This window comes from Pteronotus mesoamericanus, unplaced genomic scaffold (genome assembly GCF_021234165.1).
Source record: "Pteronotus mesoamericanus isolate MK-2021 breed Mesoamerican mustached bat unplaced genomic scaffold, CSHL_Meso_final scaffold_533, whole genome shotgun sequence".
In the NCBI taxonomy this organism is placed as follows: Eukaryota; Metazoa; Chordata; class Mammalia; order Chiroptera; family Mormoopidae; genus Pteronotus; species Pteronotus mesoamericanus.
The window spans coordinates 1,515,298-1,530,432 of record NW_026555320.1 but is presented as its reverse complement, the minus strand read 5'-3'; the positions used below and the strand labels follow the sequence as shown (position 1 = coordinate 1,530,432).

General features: G+C 42.1%; 1 protein-coding gene across 1 annotated transcript; it reads right to left on the bottom strand.

Moving 5' to 3' along the window:
• Positions 1 to 2,390: 2,390 nt before the first annotated feature.
• On the bottom strand, positions 2,391 to 11,040 carry ZNF197 (zinc finger protein 197). The gene is made up of 5 exons (XM_054594824.1): positions 10,451 to 11,040; positions 9,083 to 9,242; positions 8,593 to 8,684; positions 8,221 to 8,347; positions 2,391 to 4,696 (listed from the first exon to the last, which is right to left on the bottom strand). Exons 1-5 carry the CDS (start codon positions 10,850 to 10,852, stop codon positions 2,391 to 2,393), a joined length of 3,087 nt encoding a protein of 1,028 aa, XP_054450799.1. The 5' UTR covers positions 10,853 to 11,040.
• Positions 11,041 to 15,135: the final 4,095 nt, after the last annotated feature.

Sequence of the window (15,135 nt, the reverse complement as noted above, 5' to 3'; positions counted from 1 at the left end):
ATCCAGGGCGGTTTTTTTTAATACAGTATCTCATGTTCTGAATTTTTTTCTTGTGGTGTTATCTTCTTCTGCCTCCTGTGTTTCCTGTAAACTAGGATCCAAGAAACCTGAATTCAGGTCCTAACTTTGGCTTATTGTATCACATGAGGCAGCACAGCATGTGGGTTGTTTCAGTCTTAAGTGATGTTGCATTTCTTAAAAAAGATTTTATTTGGGGTGGGGGGAGAAAGGGAGAAACACATGAATGTGAGAAATATCCATCAGCTGCCTCTCTTACATGCCCTAACCGGGGACCAAAACAAGTGACCTGATGGGAATCAAACCAGCAACCTCTTGCTCTGAGGAACATTGCCCAACCAAATGAGCCACACCGGTCAGGGTATTGATGTTGCATTTTAATTGGTTGAGGTAAATACCTGCTCTGTTATTAAAGTACATCATTCCTTTTGTAATTATTACATAATCTGGGGTGGTTCTCCTTCTGCAGCATGGATATAAAGCATTTTCATATTCATTACCTCATAACAACTTTGTGAGGTAGATATTCTTCCTCCTGTTTTACAGATGAGGAAATCCAGGCTCTGAGAAATAAAGGCATTTGTCCAAGGGAAGTTGCAGAACCTGACTCATAACCAGGTGATGATACTTTTAACCTTGGGCTCCTGCCAGTTTTCACTCTTGGGTATCTTTCATTCTAATGAGGAACCAGCCCTCAAGGAACTTTGGAGATGATTTAATAATACTTATTATAATGAACACACTACTTCAACACTGCTGGTATTAGAAAACACAATCCTGATGTTAAGGTATTAATAGTCCAGCTGCAGAATTGGAGTTTTGAGAAGTACAACATTACAAAGAGAGAGAGAGAATTAAAACATAAATTTACCAACTCAAGAATACAGGTTGAATTAATCTTATAAATGTACAAAAGGGAAGACTGAATGAATGGTTGGTTTAGGGAATAATGGGCCTCACTGCCCAGAGGTGGGTTCTGAATTGGTTTAATTAGAGCTTGAAGGGCTTGGCTGTGTACGTTGCTGAGTACTGGGACAGAGCACTGTTTCTGGAGTAACATGCTATCTCATGTCAGTGATGACAAAATGGTGATTAGAACTGAGAATGACAGTGGCAGGGATAATGAGCTCAAGGGCTGGAGTTAAGGACTTTCCCCCATGAACAAGGTGAGCCACATAGGTCTGGTCTTCCATTCTGACACTCTACATCCACTAGGTTTCCAATTCAAAGGTTGAAAAGAAATTGTTTGCCTTGGTATCAGTGATGACGGCTGTACCTATTGTTTCCACAATAAGCCAGTACTGTTACATAAAAACAAACTAGGCATATTATCTATTAATTCCCATAAGCATTTTTAGAGCTATATTTTTAAAGTCCCCTTAGAGTGCTAAATTCCAGTTAGTCATCCACCACACTTCATCCTAATATAAAAATGAATACCTTTTGAGTTTCAGAGTCTGAACAAACATTATGCCATGTTCTAGATTTTGACTATACCTTTTATCCAATTTTACTGACAACAAAATCATTTCACAAAGATCACTAAATCCTCATAACAATCCTGTGAGGTAGGCATTATGTCAATATTTGACTGACGGAGAAACTGAAGCTGACTTAGTAACAACATACAGCTAAGAAGAGAAAGAGCCAGGACCTTAACCTAGGTCTTCTGATTCCAAATCCAGTGCTCTTGTTAAGCTGTCCTCAAACAGCAGACTTTTTTTTTAAGTAAAGCATATCTTTTTTTTAATTATTTTTTTTTTAATAAAGAAAGGGGGACATAGATTTTTGTTTCAATTACTTATGCATTCATTAGCTGATTCCTATATGTATCCTGACCAGGAATTGAACCTGCAACCTTGGCACATCAGGATGATGCTGTAACCAACCAAGTTACCTCACCAGGGCTAAACAGCAGACTCTGGCTCACCCAACTCCATGTCTGACATGTCTCAATCATACTGTCTACATAGGCTTTCTGCAGCAGTGATTCCATCTTTAAAATGTGTAATATACACATTATCCGAAACAAGTTACACTTCTTAATACAAAGATATTTTTGCTATCGCTTAGAACGTCATTACTTCTTAATAAGACATAAACCCAAATTCCTGAGTCCTCATTTGCTCTAAGGTCTCTTTCTAGGTCATAGCCAATGGTCTGGAACAGAGTATCCTTTAACTAGAATTTGATTTGTTTTTGTAGTCTTGAAAATCTAGAATAACTTTCTTCCACACGTAAGTTACTTGACTATGAAAGAGGCAATCAATTTTTTTCCTATTAAGAACCACATACTGCCATTTCTCTAACAGTAGCTTAAATAGGCAGAAATTGTATTCCATTTCACATACGACACTAGATTTTCTGAATCTCTATCTTGGGCTCAGTTCATTGGCATTTTGAAGCCAAGAGAATTCTTCCATGGTATGGACTTTTTGTTGAAGATGAAGGTTTGAGGTCTGACTGAATTCTTTTTCAGACTCATCACATTCACAGAGTTTTTCAATTGTATGAATTTTCTGATGCACTGTAAGGTTTTTTCTTTGCCTAAAAACTTTACTACAATCATTACACCCATACGGTTTCTCCCCTGTGTGGATTCTCTGGTGGCCAACTAAATTCCTCTTAGAAGTAAAAGATTTTCTACACTTCTCACACTCATATGGCTTTTCCCCAGTGTGCATTCTCTGATGTACAACAAGATTTTTATTCTGACTGAAGTCTTTTCCACACTCACTACATTTGTAAGGTTTCTCTCCAGTGTGGATTCTTTGATGTACCATAAGATTTCTACTAGAGGTAAGGACTTTTCTACATATATGACATTCGTAGGTTTTCTCCCCACTGTGAATTCTTTGATGTTCAATAAGGTTTCTGTTGTAAGTAAAGCCTTTCCCACACTCATTACACGCGTACGGCTTCTCACCAGTGTGGATTCTCTGATGGGCTATAAGGTTTGAGCGGTAACTGAAGACTTTCCCACAGTCACTGCATTTGTAAGACTTTTCCCTTGTGTGAATCCTCTGATGTCCAATGAGGCTTTTTTTCAGAATGAAGCATTTGCCACACTCATTACACTCATAGGGTTTCTCACCGCTGTGGATTCTCTTATGTTCAATGAGGTTTCTGTTGGAACTGAAAGCTCTCCCACATTCACGGCACTCAAAGGGCTTTTCTCCAGTATGGATTCTCCGGTGTACCAGCAGGCTTGAATTGTAGCTGAAAGCCTTCCCACAATCCTCACATTTGTAGGCTTTTTCCTGTGTATGAAGTTTCTGGTGGACCATGAAACTCTTGCTCATAATGAAGGTTTTCCCACACTCACGACATTCGTAGGGCTTCTCCCCATTGTGGAGCCTCTCATGGTCAATCAGGTTTCTGTTAGAACCAAAGACCTTGCCACAGTCTTTACATTCATAGAGATTCTCTCCAGTGTGGAACCTCTGATGTAAAATGAGGCTTTTCTTTAGAATGAACACTTTCCCACATTCATTACATTCATAGGGCTTCTCCCCATTGTGAAGCCTCTGGTGGTCAAAAAGGTACGCACTCTGAGTGAAGGCTTTCCCACATTCAGTACATTTGTAAGGCTTCTCTCTGCTATGCATCCTCTTATGTTCAATGAGGTTTGACTTAGAATTGAAAACCTTCCCACATTTTTTACAGCCAAAGGTCTTCTTTTCTGTATGTACTCTCTGGTGTAAAAGGAGGCTTTTGCTTCGAATGAAAACCTTTCCGCATTCTTTGCATTTGTATGGATTCTCTGCACTGTGGAGTCGCTGGTGGTCAACAAGGTAAGTGGTCTGAGCAAAGGTTTTTCCACATTCATCACATTTATAGGGTTTTTCCCCAGAGTGGATTCTCTGGTGCAAAATGAGGCTCTTCTTCAGAATAAAAGCTTTCTGACACTTGTTACATTTATAAGGTTCTTCCCCTTTATGAAGTCTCTGATGGTCAATGAGGTAAGCATTCTGAGAGAAAACTTTCCCACATTCATTACATTTATAAGGTCTCTCCCCAGAGTGGCGCCTTAAATGTATAATAAGGCCTGAGTGCCTATAGAAGCCCTTTCCACACTCCTTACATTTATAGGGTTTCTCCCCAGTGTGGATTCTCTGATGGTTTAGAAGGTAAGCGCTTTGAGAGAAGGCTTTCCCGCATTCATTACACTTATAAGGTTTCTCCCCAGAATGGTTCCGTAAATGCATGAGGAGGCTTGAGCGCTGAATAAAGCCTTTTCCACACTCCTTACATTTATGAGGTTTCTCGCCAGTGTGGATTCTCCTGTGGTTTATAAGATGGGAGATTTTATTGAAATGTTTACAACATATATCACATTTATAAAGCTTCTTTCCTTCAGTACCCACTAAACTTTCAGAAAGAGCTGAACCTAAAGTCAAGCTTTCTCCAAATTCCTTCTCCTTCTGGCCTCGCTTTTCCGACAGGGTCCTTTTCTTCTTGTCTCGTTCATGGAGGACACCTTTCCTTGGTGTGTCTCTTTCATCTGATTCCTTTTCCCACCGACTTGCCGAAACTCGCCATTCGCACTCCTTCTCAAAATCAAGGACCTGGGGAACACCTCCTTGAAGTCTTTTTGACGTTCCTTTCTGGGAGTCTGCTCTCTGAGACATGCTTGGCTTTGATGTCACTGCCTCATTCTCAGTCATGGTCTCCCATTCTGGTAAAAAGAATTAAAAATCCGTATGTTACCAAGTCCCTGTGTTAGTGAGAAGAGAATCTTCTAACAAGCTAGAAGGACACACTTTTATATGCATACAAAAAGAAGAAACTTTTCATTAAATGAAGGTACAAAGCAGAATGCTACATTGACAGAGTGTTATAAATTAATTAAAAAGAACTCATTTTGAGATACATCTAATGCTTTGTCTTCAGGAAGCAGGTGGAAAAATATAAGTGATGTTGAAAAAGCAGATGCAAGGAAGAATGAAAAAGAGAATGTGGGATTTTATACAGGTGGTTCAGACCTGAGGACAGGGAAGTTGACTGGAACATAAGAATCATTTGTCTACAAAGAACTGTCTTTTTATTTCCTTCATGCTAGAAAGGTGGGAACTCTAAAAGAAAGAAAATATACTTAAGGATGCTGAAAGGCAACCTTTAATTTTAAAGAGTCAGCACATAAACATTTTTATTTACTTGAAAGCAATTAACCTACAAGGAAAAAAATCCATTAAAAAACTACTTAATGCTTAGAATTAATGTATTAACTCCTATTATTTCTTTTAAACTTAAGAAATAGAAATTTTTTAAATTCTTTTCACAAAAATATCAGGTCTGGGTTAGCTTCCCTCAATTAGACATAAAAGGTAAGAGAATATGGAATGTAAAGAAAAATAGAGAAGAGATTTAAAAATATGAAAACATCTAGAAAATGAAGAGGCTGAACTAGTTAACGTCCAAGGCCCCTTTGTACTCTACCACTCTCAAATAGTGAAAAATGTGAAATTATTTTTTGCTCAGTTGGTTAGAATATCATCTATATACACCAAGGTTGTGGGTTTGATCCTCAGTCAAGACACATACAAGTATCCACCAATAAATGGAACAACATGTTAATGGTTCTCTCTTTTCCTCTCTAAAATCAATAAATAAAATAAAATTAAAAACACAATGGGCTATCATTTCAGACCCAATAGGATGACTATAATCAGATAAAGACATAGGAACACATGTTCATGAAGATCTGGAGAAAAGGGAACCCGTGTGCAGTTGGTGAGAGTGTAAAATGGTGCAACAACTTTGTTAAACAGTTTGTTAGTTCCCCAAATGATTAAGCATAAGAGTTACCATATAGCAATTCCACTCCTAAGTATACATCCAAGAGAAATGAAAACATACGTATACACAAAACCTTGTATACAAATCGTCATAGCAGTGTTATTCATCATAGCCCAAAGGTGGAAGCAACCTCAAGGTCCACTGACTGATGAATGGATCAATAAAATGTGATATATCCATACAAGGAAATAGTATATGCCCATAAAAAAAAATGAAGTATTAATATATGCTACAAATGGAGGAACCTTGACAACATTATGCTGGGTAAAAGAATTCAGTCATAAAAGACCACATACTATATGATTTGATTTATATGAAATGTCCAGAAGCAGCATATCTAGAGAGATAGAAAGCAGCTCAGTGGTTATCTAGGGCGGGGCTGGAGGTAGAGTTGTGTGAAATGAGGTTGAGTGCTAAAAAGTGCCAGCTTTTTTGCAGGGGGGTGATGAAAATGTTCTGAAATTGATTATGGCGATGGTTACTCAACTCTGTGAATTTACTAAAAACCACTAAACTGCACCCTTTAAATGGGCAACTTGTATGGCACATACAGGAAGGACATGAGTAAGAGTAAAATGACCAATACATATTGGGAAAGAGTTCAAGCATATTAATAATTAAAGAAAAGAAAAAAAACCCAAAAGGCAGTATTCTTCATCTACCTAGGAAAGATTTTAAACACGGACCAAATCATAAGCACATACAGGGAAAATGGGCCTTTCCTGCTCGGTTCATGGGAGTGTAAATTGGTACACCATTGATAGGAAGCAGTCTGGTAATTGTATTGGAATATAAAATCTACAGAAGACTTGATGCACCATCACCACAACTGAGGTACTAAAAGACATAGTCTCATAAGTATAAAAATATACAGTATAAATTAATATGGACAATAACAATTTATTAATGTTGCTGGGTACAAAATTAACATACAAAATCTCAATATTTTCATATATGCAAACAACAGTCAATTGGAAAATATCAGAAAAGATTCCAATTCCAAAGAATCGGTGTAAGCAGAAACATACAAGACCTCGATGAATGTGATTTAATTTAAAACACTCCTGACACAAACGAAGGCAGCACTGAACAAATAGAATGACACATAATGGTTTTGAATAGAAAGCCAACATCCTAAAGCTATCCATGTAAAGCGTGACCCAGACAATGGAATACTATGTATCCATTTAAACTGAGAGCATAAATCTGTATTTTGGTCCAAATTACTTCAGTCCATTGGTTAATTCCACAGTGTTTAACCTCTAGCTCTCCACACAGAACCGGCTTTTCCCTGTAAGGTCCAGCACAAAGCTGCCTTCTTTAAGGCCCGTCCCAGTCCCCAGGGGGGAGCTGGCCGCAGCCGTCCCCACCACTGCACACGAAGCCGGCGCCACCCTCGCCCCGCTCATCTCGCTCTGCCTCGTTTACTCTATGTTCAGCTCCCCAACCAGGGCGAGCTGCTTAGGGACAGAAGCACCTCGTTCCCAGTCGCCACCACAGCACAGACGTTCAGTGTTTGCTGAAGCACAAATAGCTAGTAAGTTTTTTAAAATACTCTTAATTTATTACTAATCAAAGAAATCCTGTTGGGAATAGATACTGTAACTTCAGACAATTAAATTAGCAACAATTTAGAAGAATGGGATTGCTCAGCAGCAATGAAGGCAGAACGAAGGAGCATTCTTCTGCACCAGCGGTTAGAGCCAGGAGGATGGAGATCGCTAGGGAAAGCAATTTGGCAACACAAGCCAGAGCCTTAAAACAATTCAAACACTTAGGCCTAGCAATTCTACTTCTAAAAAATCATGAGAAATAAAGAAAGGTTTAAGGCATAGAGATAGATGATTATTACAGAAATTATCTAAAATAAGAAAATGGCCCTGGCTGGTGTGGCTCGGTGGACTGAGCACCGGCCTGCGACCCAAAGGGTCACCAATTAGATTCCCAGTCAGGGCACATGCCTGGGTTGTTGGCCAGGTACCCAGTGGGGGGTGCACGAGAGGCAGCCACACATTGATGTTTCCTTCTCTAAAAAGAAATAATCTTAAAAAAAAAAAAAAAGAAAATGGCTAACTGAATTATGGCACAAATTATGCAGCCAATATCGATAATATTTGCCAAGAATTTTTAATAGTATGACTGAGGAAAATGCAAGCTTTAAAAATGTACATAAACACAAACACACACTTAAAACAATGTAAAAATCCCCTCAAATACACAGAAAAAAACAGAAAGATAATATATCAAAATTTGATAGTAGTTGTCTACAAATAGTTCGAGTTTTTTTTTTTCCCCTTTTTAACCTTCTGTTTTCCACAGTAAGTATATACTACTTTCATAATCAGAAAATAAACAAAAGCTGATGAAATGAAGGTAAGAATCATGAAAAGAAAGGGTCCTCACCTAGGGAGGTCACATTCCCGTAATTCTCCAGCATCACATCCCAGTACAAGGCCCTCTGAATTGGTCCCAGGCACGCCCACTCCTCTGCAGTGAAGCAGACAGACACTTCTTCAAACATCACCAACTCCTGAAATAAAGGCACAGGTGTAGTTACCCACACCCAGGAGCTCCCCTACTGGCAGGTTCCGTTCACACTGTGAGGTCATGAGGTGGGCACGGATATCAGGGAGATGTAAGGAGACCCCACAGGACATCTGCTTCCTTGACTTAGAGGTAGGAACCGGACCAAGCACTAGAATAAGGGAGGGCACTTGAGCCCCACTTAGGTGGTACAGGTCGGGCTTTGGGAAGGAAAAGGGACGCAAACCTTACCTGGGGCTGGGCTGTTAGGAGCATGAGAGCCATTAATTGATTTCTTGGGTTCTCTTCCTGGGAAAGGGCTGAAGCTTCAGGGGCAGGAGGATCTGAGGAAAGAGGAAAAGCTGCACTGCGATTTCTGCTGTTCCCGCCTGCTATTCCACGCCCAGTATCTTCTACGAACAAGGAATTCAGAAAGACCCAGGACTCCACGTCTAGGCAACGGTGGCTATAAAACGACCTATAAACCTTTTTTGAGTGACTCCCTTGTGCAGGGCTGGAATAACACCAAGAGCATTAATAAGAATGGATAAAAGGTCAGGGACCCAAGATGAGGACAAGATGGAGAACAGAAAGAGCTTGCTACCTTAAGGAATTCATATGGCGGGCAGGGGAGGAAGCATCTGGGAGCTGACAGGTAAGTCACAGCAAGGGGCCAAGCAAAGAAAGGAAATCTGAAGCCAGGGCCACTAAGTAAGTACTGTGTGGAGGACTAAGCAAGTACCGTGTGGAGGATCCTGGAGGCTGGCCACCTCCAGGTGAGGAGGAGGGTCTGGGCACATTCCTGCGGCTACGTGGCTACCAGGGGGTGCCTGGGGAAGCGCGGTTCCTGGGGTGCTTGCGCCCCCCTGGACTGGGTCCTGGTCCAGGGGGAGGACTGGAACCTGGGAACAAACAAAACAAAGTAAGCCAGCTCTTCCTGTACCCCCAGAAAGTGGACTCACCTAACCACTGTGGACCGCTTTCTGCCCGTAATCTAGAACTGTGTGATCAGAGAGACCCACCTCAAGATTGGAGCACCAGAACAGCAGTAAAGCTCTGCCTTGAGAACAAGGGGGCCGCCCTCCAGCCCCACTCATGGCGCTGGTGACCTCTCCCAGGGGAGACTGAACACACAATGGTGGAAACAGAAGCCAGACCTGGGTGTGGGCTAGGGAGGGAATGGGAAGTAACAAGCAATAATTAAGCCACGTGTTTTAGCTTCAGACCTAGCTTTACATAAGAACTGGGTCAATACACTCTCCTACTTATTTACCCTTTCACCTGCCCCTTCCTGCTCCAAAAGAAGGAACACTAAAGTAGGAGTCGAAACACTTGGTTTTGCTGCCAGCTAGATGTCTGACCTAAGGCAATCCTGGGCACCCTTTTCTGCCTCCCATTTCTTACCTTTCAGATAAGGACGATGCATTAGTTATGGTAATAAAATATATGGCTCTAAAATTCTTGATTTTTATGACTAAAGCAAACAAGCCCATCTTTGGTGTCACTGCCAAGGTGAAGCTCTGTCTCAGACTCCTAACGGGCACATTTCTAGCGGCTACAGACTGACACTGATCTCGCACACATTGGAAACTGTGTTAAGATTTAACAGTCAAGGATAGAAAATCTCATCAGAAGCAAATACCTCAACCCAGTCCTCTGGCTCCCAGAACCCCTCGCAGGGCGCGCAGGGCGCACATGGCACAGCCCCGCCAGCCCTAGACAGCTTCGTTCTGGCCCTCTCACCACCTCCTGACCCCGGGCTTACAGGGAATACATGTGTTTCTGCTCAGGAATGCACTCAGAAACCTTAGGTCCTTCCGGCTCTCGAACCGAACTCGGCATTAGCAAGCATCACCCAGGGAGACAGAGTGCAGTCCATGCCTTTGTGCCGATTCTAAACTGGGCCCAAAGCCCCCGACCATAAATTCATCCCCCTGAAAAGATATTCTGTGGTGTGAATACCTCACAAACCTGTGTCAATCAGCATCAGGGTTGCCTATGTGCTAGTAATTGTCAGTGGGAATCACAGGCTCACCCTCCAGCCCTGCCGGTCCTGCCCCAATTCACTCCTTCCTGCCACCCCCACCCCTGCCCCTTCCCCATTTCTCACTTTCGGAGCCAGTCCATCGAGGTCTCTCTGCAGCTCCTCTACCAGGGCCACGGCCTCCTCACCACTCCCGGGCCGGTGGATCTGCACCCAGGTCCGGATCTCCCCCGGCAGGATGCTCAGGAACTGCTCCAGCACCAGCAGCTCCAGGATCTGCGCCTTGGTGCGCGCCTCTGGCCTCAGCCACCGGCGGCAGAGCTCCCGCAGCCGGCTCAGCGCCTCCTGCGGCCCAGACGTCTCGTGGTACCGTAACTGCCTGAAGTGCAGGTGGGAGGTCTCCCAAACAGAGGAGCTGCTGCTCCCTTGGAAGCTGGTTCCCCACTTCCAGGTATCATCCTTCCCTTTAACGAGGCCCTCTTGTCTCAGAGCACCGTGGGCCCAGTTTTCTCTTGTCATTGTCTTCATTTAAGAAAGCCTCCTCTCTGGGCCCCCCAATCCTTGCTTGACTTCTTCCTCAGACCTTGGAGAACATCATCTACATGACCTCAAAAAGTAATTGTCAAAGTTAACTCGGTGAAACAACCGAGCTTTCCAGTCCCGAGTCAGTTCCCGGTGACGACAAGAACGTCCCCAAATGCCAGGTGCTCGGCTCTGAGCAAGTGCCTCCTTTGACAGAGGGCCCTGCCCAAGCCCCTGGGGACACTGACACAGGTTAACCAGACCACCGCTGAAACCGTGGACGTGAAACCCCTGTAATCGTTAGTCACGGCGTCTCCCCCACCTGGATACAGTATATCCCGTATCCAGCGCTGCAGCGATGGGCCTCCTGGCTAGCCCTGTGCGATGCTGAGCACGTTACCTCACTTCGGAGTCTTAGTTTCTTAACCTGAAAAACAGGAGTGATGACAGTTCCTATCTTATAGGCTTGTTGTGAGAATTTGATGTCTCAATACATTTTAAGTTTTTGAACAGTGCCTGGTGTATGGATTCAAACGTTAGTTATCCTTCTGCAACGTGCATTCTTTCCTATGTTCTGTAGTGTCAGCAAGGAATCATGGTGTTAATCCTGATACAGAGGAGGTAAAATCCTAACACCTCAATTAACAAAGAAAGGCTACATTAAGTTCTCTGTAACTTTACTGTACATACTTTAAATTCTCTGAAAATTGTTCATTGTGTTAATAAAAATATTTGGACGAATCTGAATAAGATTTTATTATACAGCACTTAGGCTTGTTGCTCTAATCTTCTGGTTCTTTTTTAGAGATAACATTTGATTTTTCTTATTACAAAACAAAAAATTTCTAAAACCAGAAAACATATACAAAACCAGAGAATAATCACGGCTATGATCGGGACTATGTTCCTGCAGCCCTTGCTCTCTGTCTGCACCAGCTCGGATCACAAGATTGGAGCCATCTGGACTGCTCTGTAATTTACGTGTCACATGTAATATTAAATATCCATCATTATTTTTAAGAGCATATGAGCCCATTCAGACTTAAGGAGTCCCCTGTTGATATACAGTATGATTATTTATAGTTTTTCCCTTTTATAAATTAGGCCACAATGACCGTCTTGACTAATAAACTTTTAGCTACATATCTGTTTATTTCTTCAGGAAAAATTCCCAGAAAAAAAAATTGTTGGGCCAAAAAAGGTGCAAAGAGTTTTAAACTTTTAAGGTTATGAGGATTATATCACTACCAGGAACATATGAAAGGACCTTCATTAATTCCATGTATCACATAGACCCTTAAGGTTCATGCTTACAACTGAGCAACGGAAGCAGAAATATGAACACAGTTTCAATACGATGTGTAAGTATAATGAATAGGACATACAGCGTGGAAGAAATTCATGAAGGTAATTTTGGATTGGGCTTTAAAGGAAAAATGTTAAGGTTACAGTAGTACTAGGAAAGCCATTCCAGGAAGAAACTATAGGTTCCAAAGCAAGGGACTGACAGCACACGCAACTGTTAGAAGTGTGAGCTGCACACCAGAGAAGGGCAGTAAACTCTGGAGTGAGGCTGCAGGAGTAGAACAGAAAGATACATGGAAGTCAAATCCTAATGACTGGTGGAAGGGAGAACAAGAAGGTGATCAGGAACTGTAAGTGACAAGCACCAGTCAAGGTTTTATTTACGTTTTTCTGTGTTATTTTTAAAAAATTGGTAATATATTCACAGTTCAAAATTTAAAATTATAAAATGCATATGGTGTAAAGTTTCCCCCTCCTTATTAGTTTCTTATGTATCTTTCCAGCTATATACAAATATGTACAGATAACTGTTTTGTACTTCTCTTTTTCAAAAACGACAGAACATCATGAATCACGTACTGCATCTTGCTTTTCTCAATTAACGATGTATCCTACTGATCTTCCTTGTCGGGTACATAACTCCTCCCTCTTTTTATGAATGCATCTCCAGCACTGATCCATGAAATAAACAATTGATAAGCTGGACTTGATTAAAACAAAAAATTTCTACTCTGCAAAAGGCAATGTCAAGAGAATGCGCACACAAGCCACAGACTGGGAGAAAGTATTTGCAAAAGACATTCATATCTGACAAAGGATTATTATATTTTGTATACATCATACAAAGAACTCCTAAAACTCAATAACGTGAAAACAAATAACTCAACTTAAAAAATGGTCCTAATTGCCTTCCCACTGGCCCTGGGCAGGCCCTACATTCACTGTCACTTTGGAGTTGTGTCTTCTTTCTCCCCCCGGCTTTCTTTCTTTCCTGTTAATTCTAAACATTAGTACAAATAAACGTTTTTACAAAAAAAAAAAAAGGTCCTAACACCTTAACACACACCTCACCAAAGAAGATATACAGATTCCAAATGATTGCATGAAAATACTCTCCACATCATATGTAATCAGAGAAATGCAAATGAAATGAGATGCCATTAAACACCTCTTAGAACGGCCAAAACCCAGAACACTGACAGCATGAAACGCTGGTGTGCGTGCGGAGCAACAGGACCTCTCATTCATGGCCGGTGGGACGTAAAATGGCACAGCCACTTTAGAAGACGGTTTGGCAGTTTCTCACAAAACTAAACATGCTCTTACTATATTACCTAGCAATTGTACCCCTTGGATTTTTTACTCAAAGGAGTTGAAAACAAATGTCCACACAAAAACCTGCACACAGATGTTTACAGTGCCTTTATTTATAACTGCCAACACCTAGAAGCGACCCAGATGTCCTTCTGCAGTGAATAAACTGGGGTACATGCAGACAATGGAATATTATTCAGCACTGAAAAGAAACAAGGCAGTAAGCCATGGACAGACATGGAGGACGCTTAAATGCACAATACTAAGTGAAAGAAGCCAAACTGAAAAGACCGCATAATACTACTACACAATTCTAACTATATGCCCTTCTCAAAAGGCAAAACTGTGAGGGGCAGGGGCAAGGAGGGATGAATAAGCAGAGCAGAGGACTTTCAGAGCCGTGAGTCTACCCTGTATGATGCCACAGGGTGGGGCGAAAGTAGGTTTACAGTTGTTCACGGGGAAAATCATACGATGAATAAATAATAATACAAAAGTAAACTCTGTGTTTTGTGTACTCACAACTGTAAACCTACTTTTGCCCCACCCTGTATAATGGTGGATATGTGTCTTTCTATATTTATCAAAACCCACAGAATGGACAAGAAAAAGAGCGAACCCTAATGCAGCCTATGGACTCTGGATAATAATGATGTGTCAATGTAGACCCATCAATTTTGACAAATGTACCAGCCTGGTGGGGGAGTAACATGGGCGGCGTATGCGTGAGTGGGGAAGTACAGGGGAACTCTCTGCACTCTGTTCAAGTTGCCTGTGAACCTAAAACTGCTCTAAAAAATAAAGTCTATTAAAATAAATAACATGCATACATACAGACTTTGCAAACATCTAAAGATGCATTTTGTTTGCGTCTCACAAAAGGTTTCTGAGTCATAAGTTGGAAAGAACAGAAGGCCCAGAGGAGCCTTAAGTGATTCACCTGAGGCCACTCAACATACTAAGCTTTGTGAGCAAGTTCGGAATTCAGGGTCTCTAATGCCAGAAGTCCAAAATAATGCCATCTAAGGAAAGACTTTTGAAACCCACACAACTATTCGAAAGCAACGGTTCCCAAACGATAGTTCATTATCAAGTTTTAATGTGGCAAGCTGTAAAACGAAAATAAAACAATAATTGTATACAAATTGTCACCGACTGGCTGGCAACGACGTTTCTTGCAAAGGACAGCATTTATTCTGAGTTTTAGAGTTTCAGGACTTAGTGTTAGGATACCTTTTCTGAAGTCACGGTGGTACAGATAGTCTGTTTGCTTTTTAAATATCATTATATTACAAAATTAAAAGATGGGGCTTGGTCCATCCCTCAAGGGAAAAGAAAAAGTCCCCAGAAGTGCGACAGCCACTGCTCCAGGGTATCTACAGAGGTTTGTGGGCATCAGCTTCGGAGAAGACCAAGGAAGAGCGGGAGGGCCTCGGCTGGGGACCATGGCTACGGGCCGTTCGCATAGGGCATGCTGTTCCTGCGGTGGCTCGAGCGCCGGCCCAGACCTAGCCTCATTGGTGCCGTCTTCGAAACCGCCCCCAGGCGGGCAGCAGCCTAGGCTGAGACCACTGAGTCCGCCTCCTCACCGGGCTGGGGCGGGACCGGCCAGGGGCCCGGCGAGCAGTGCACCGCCCCAGCGCGCCCCAGCCCGCACCCTGGGGCGCCCC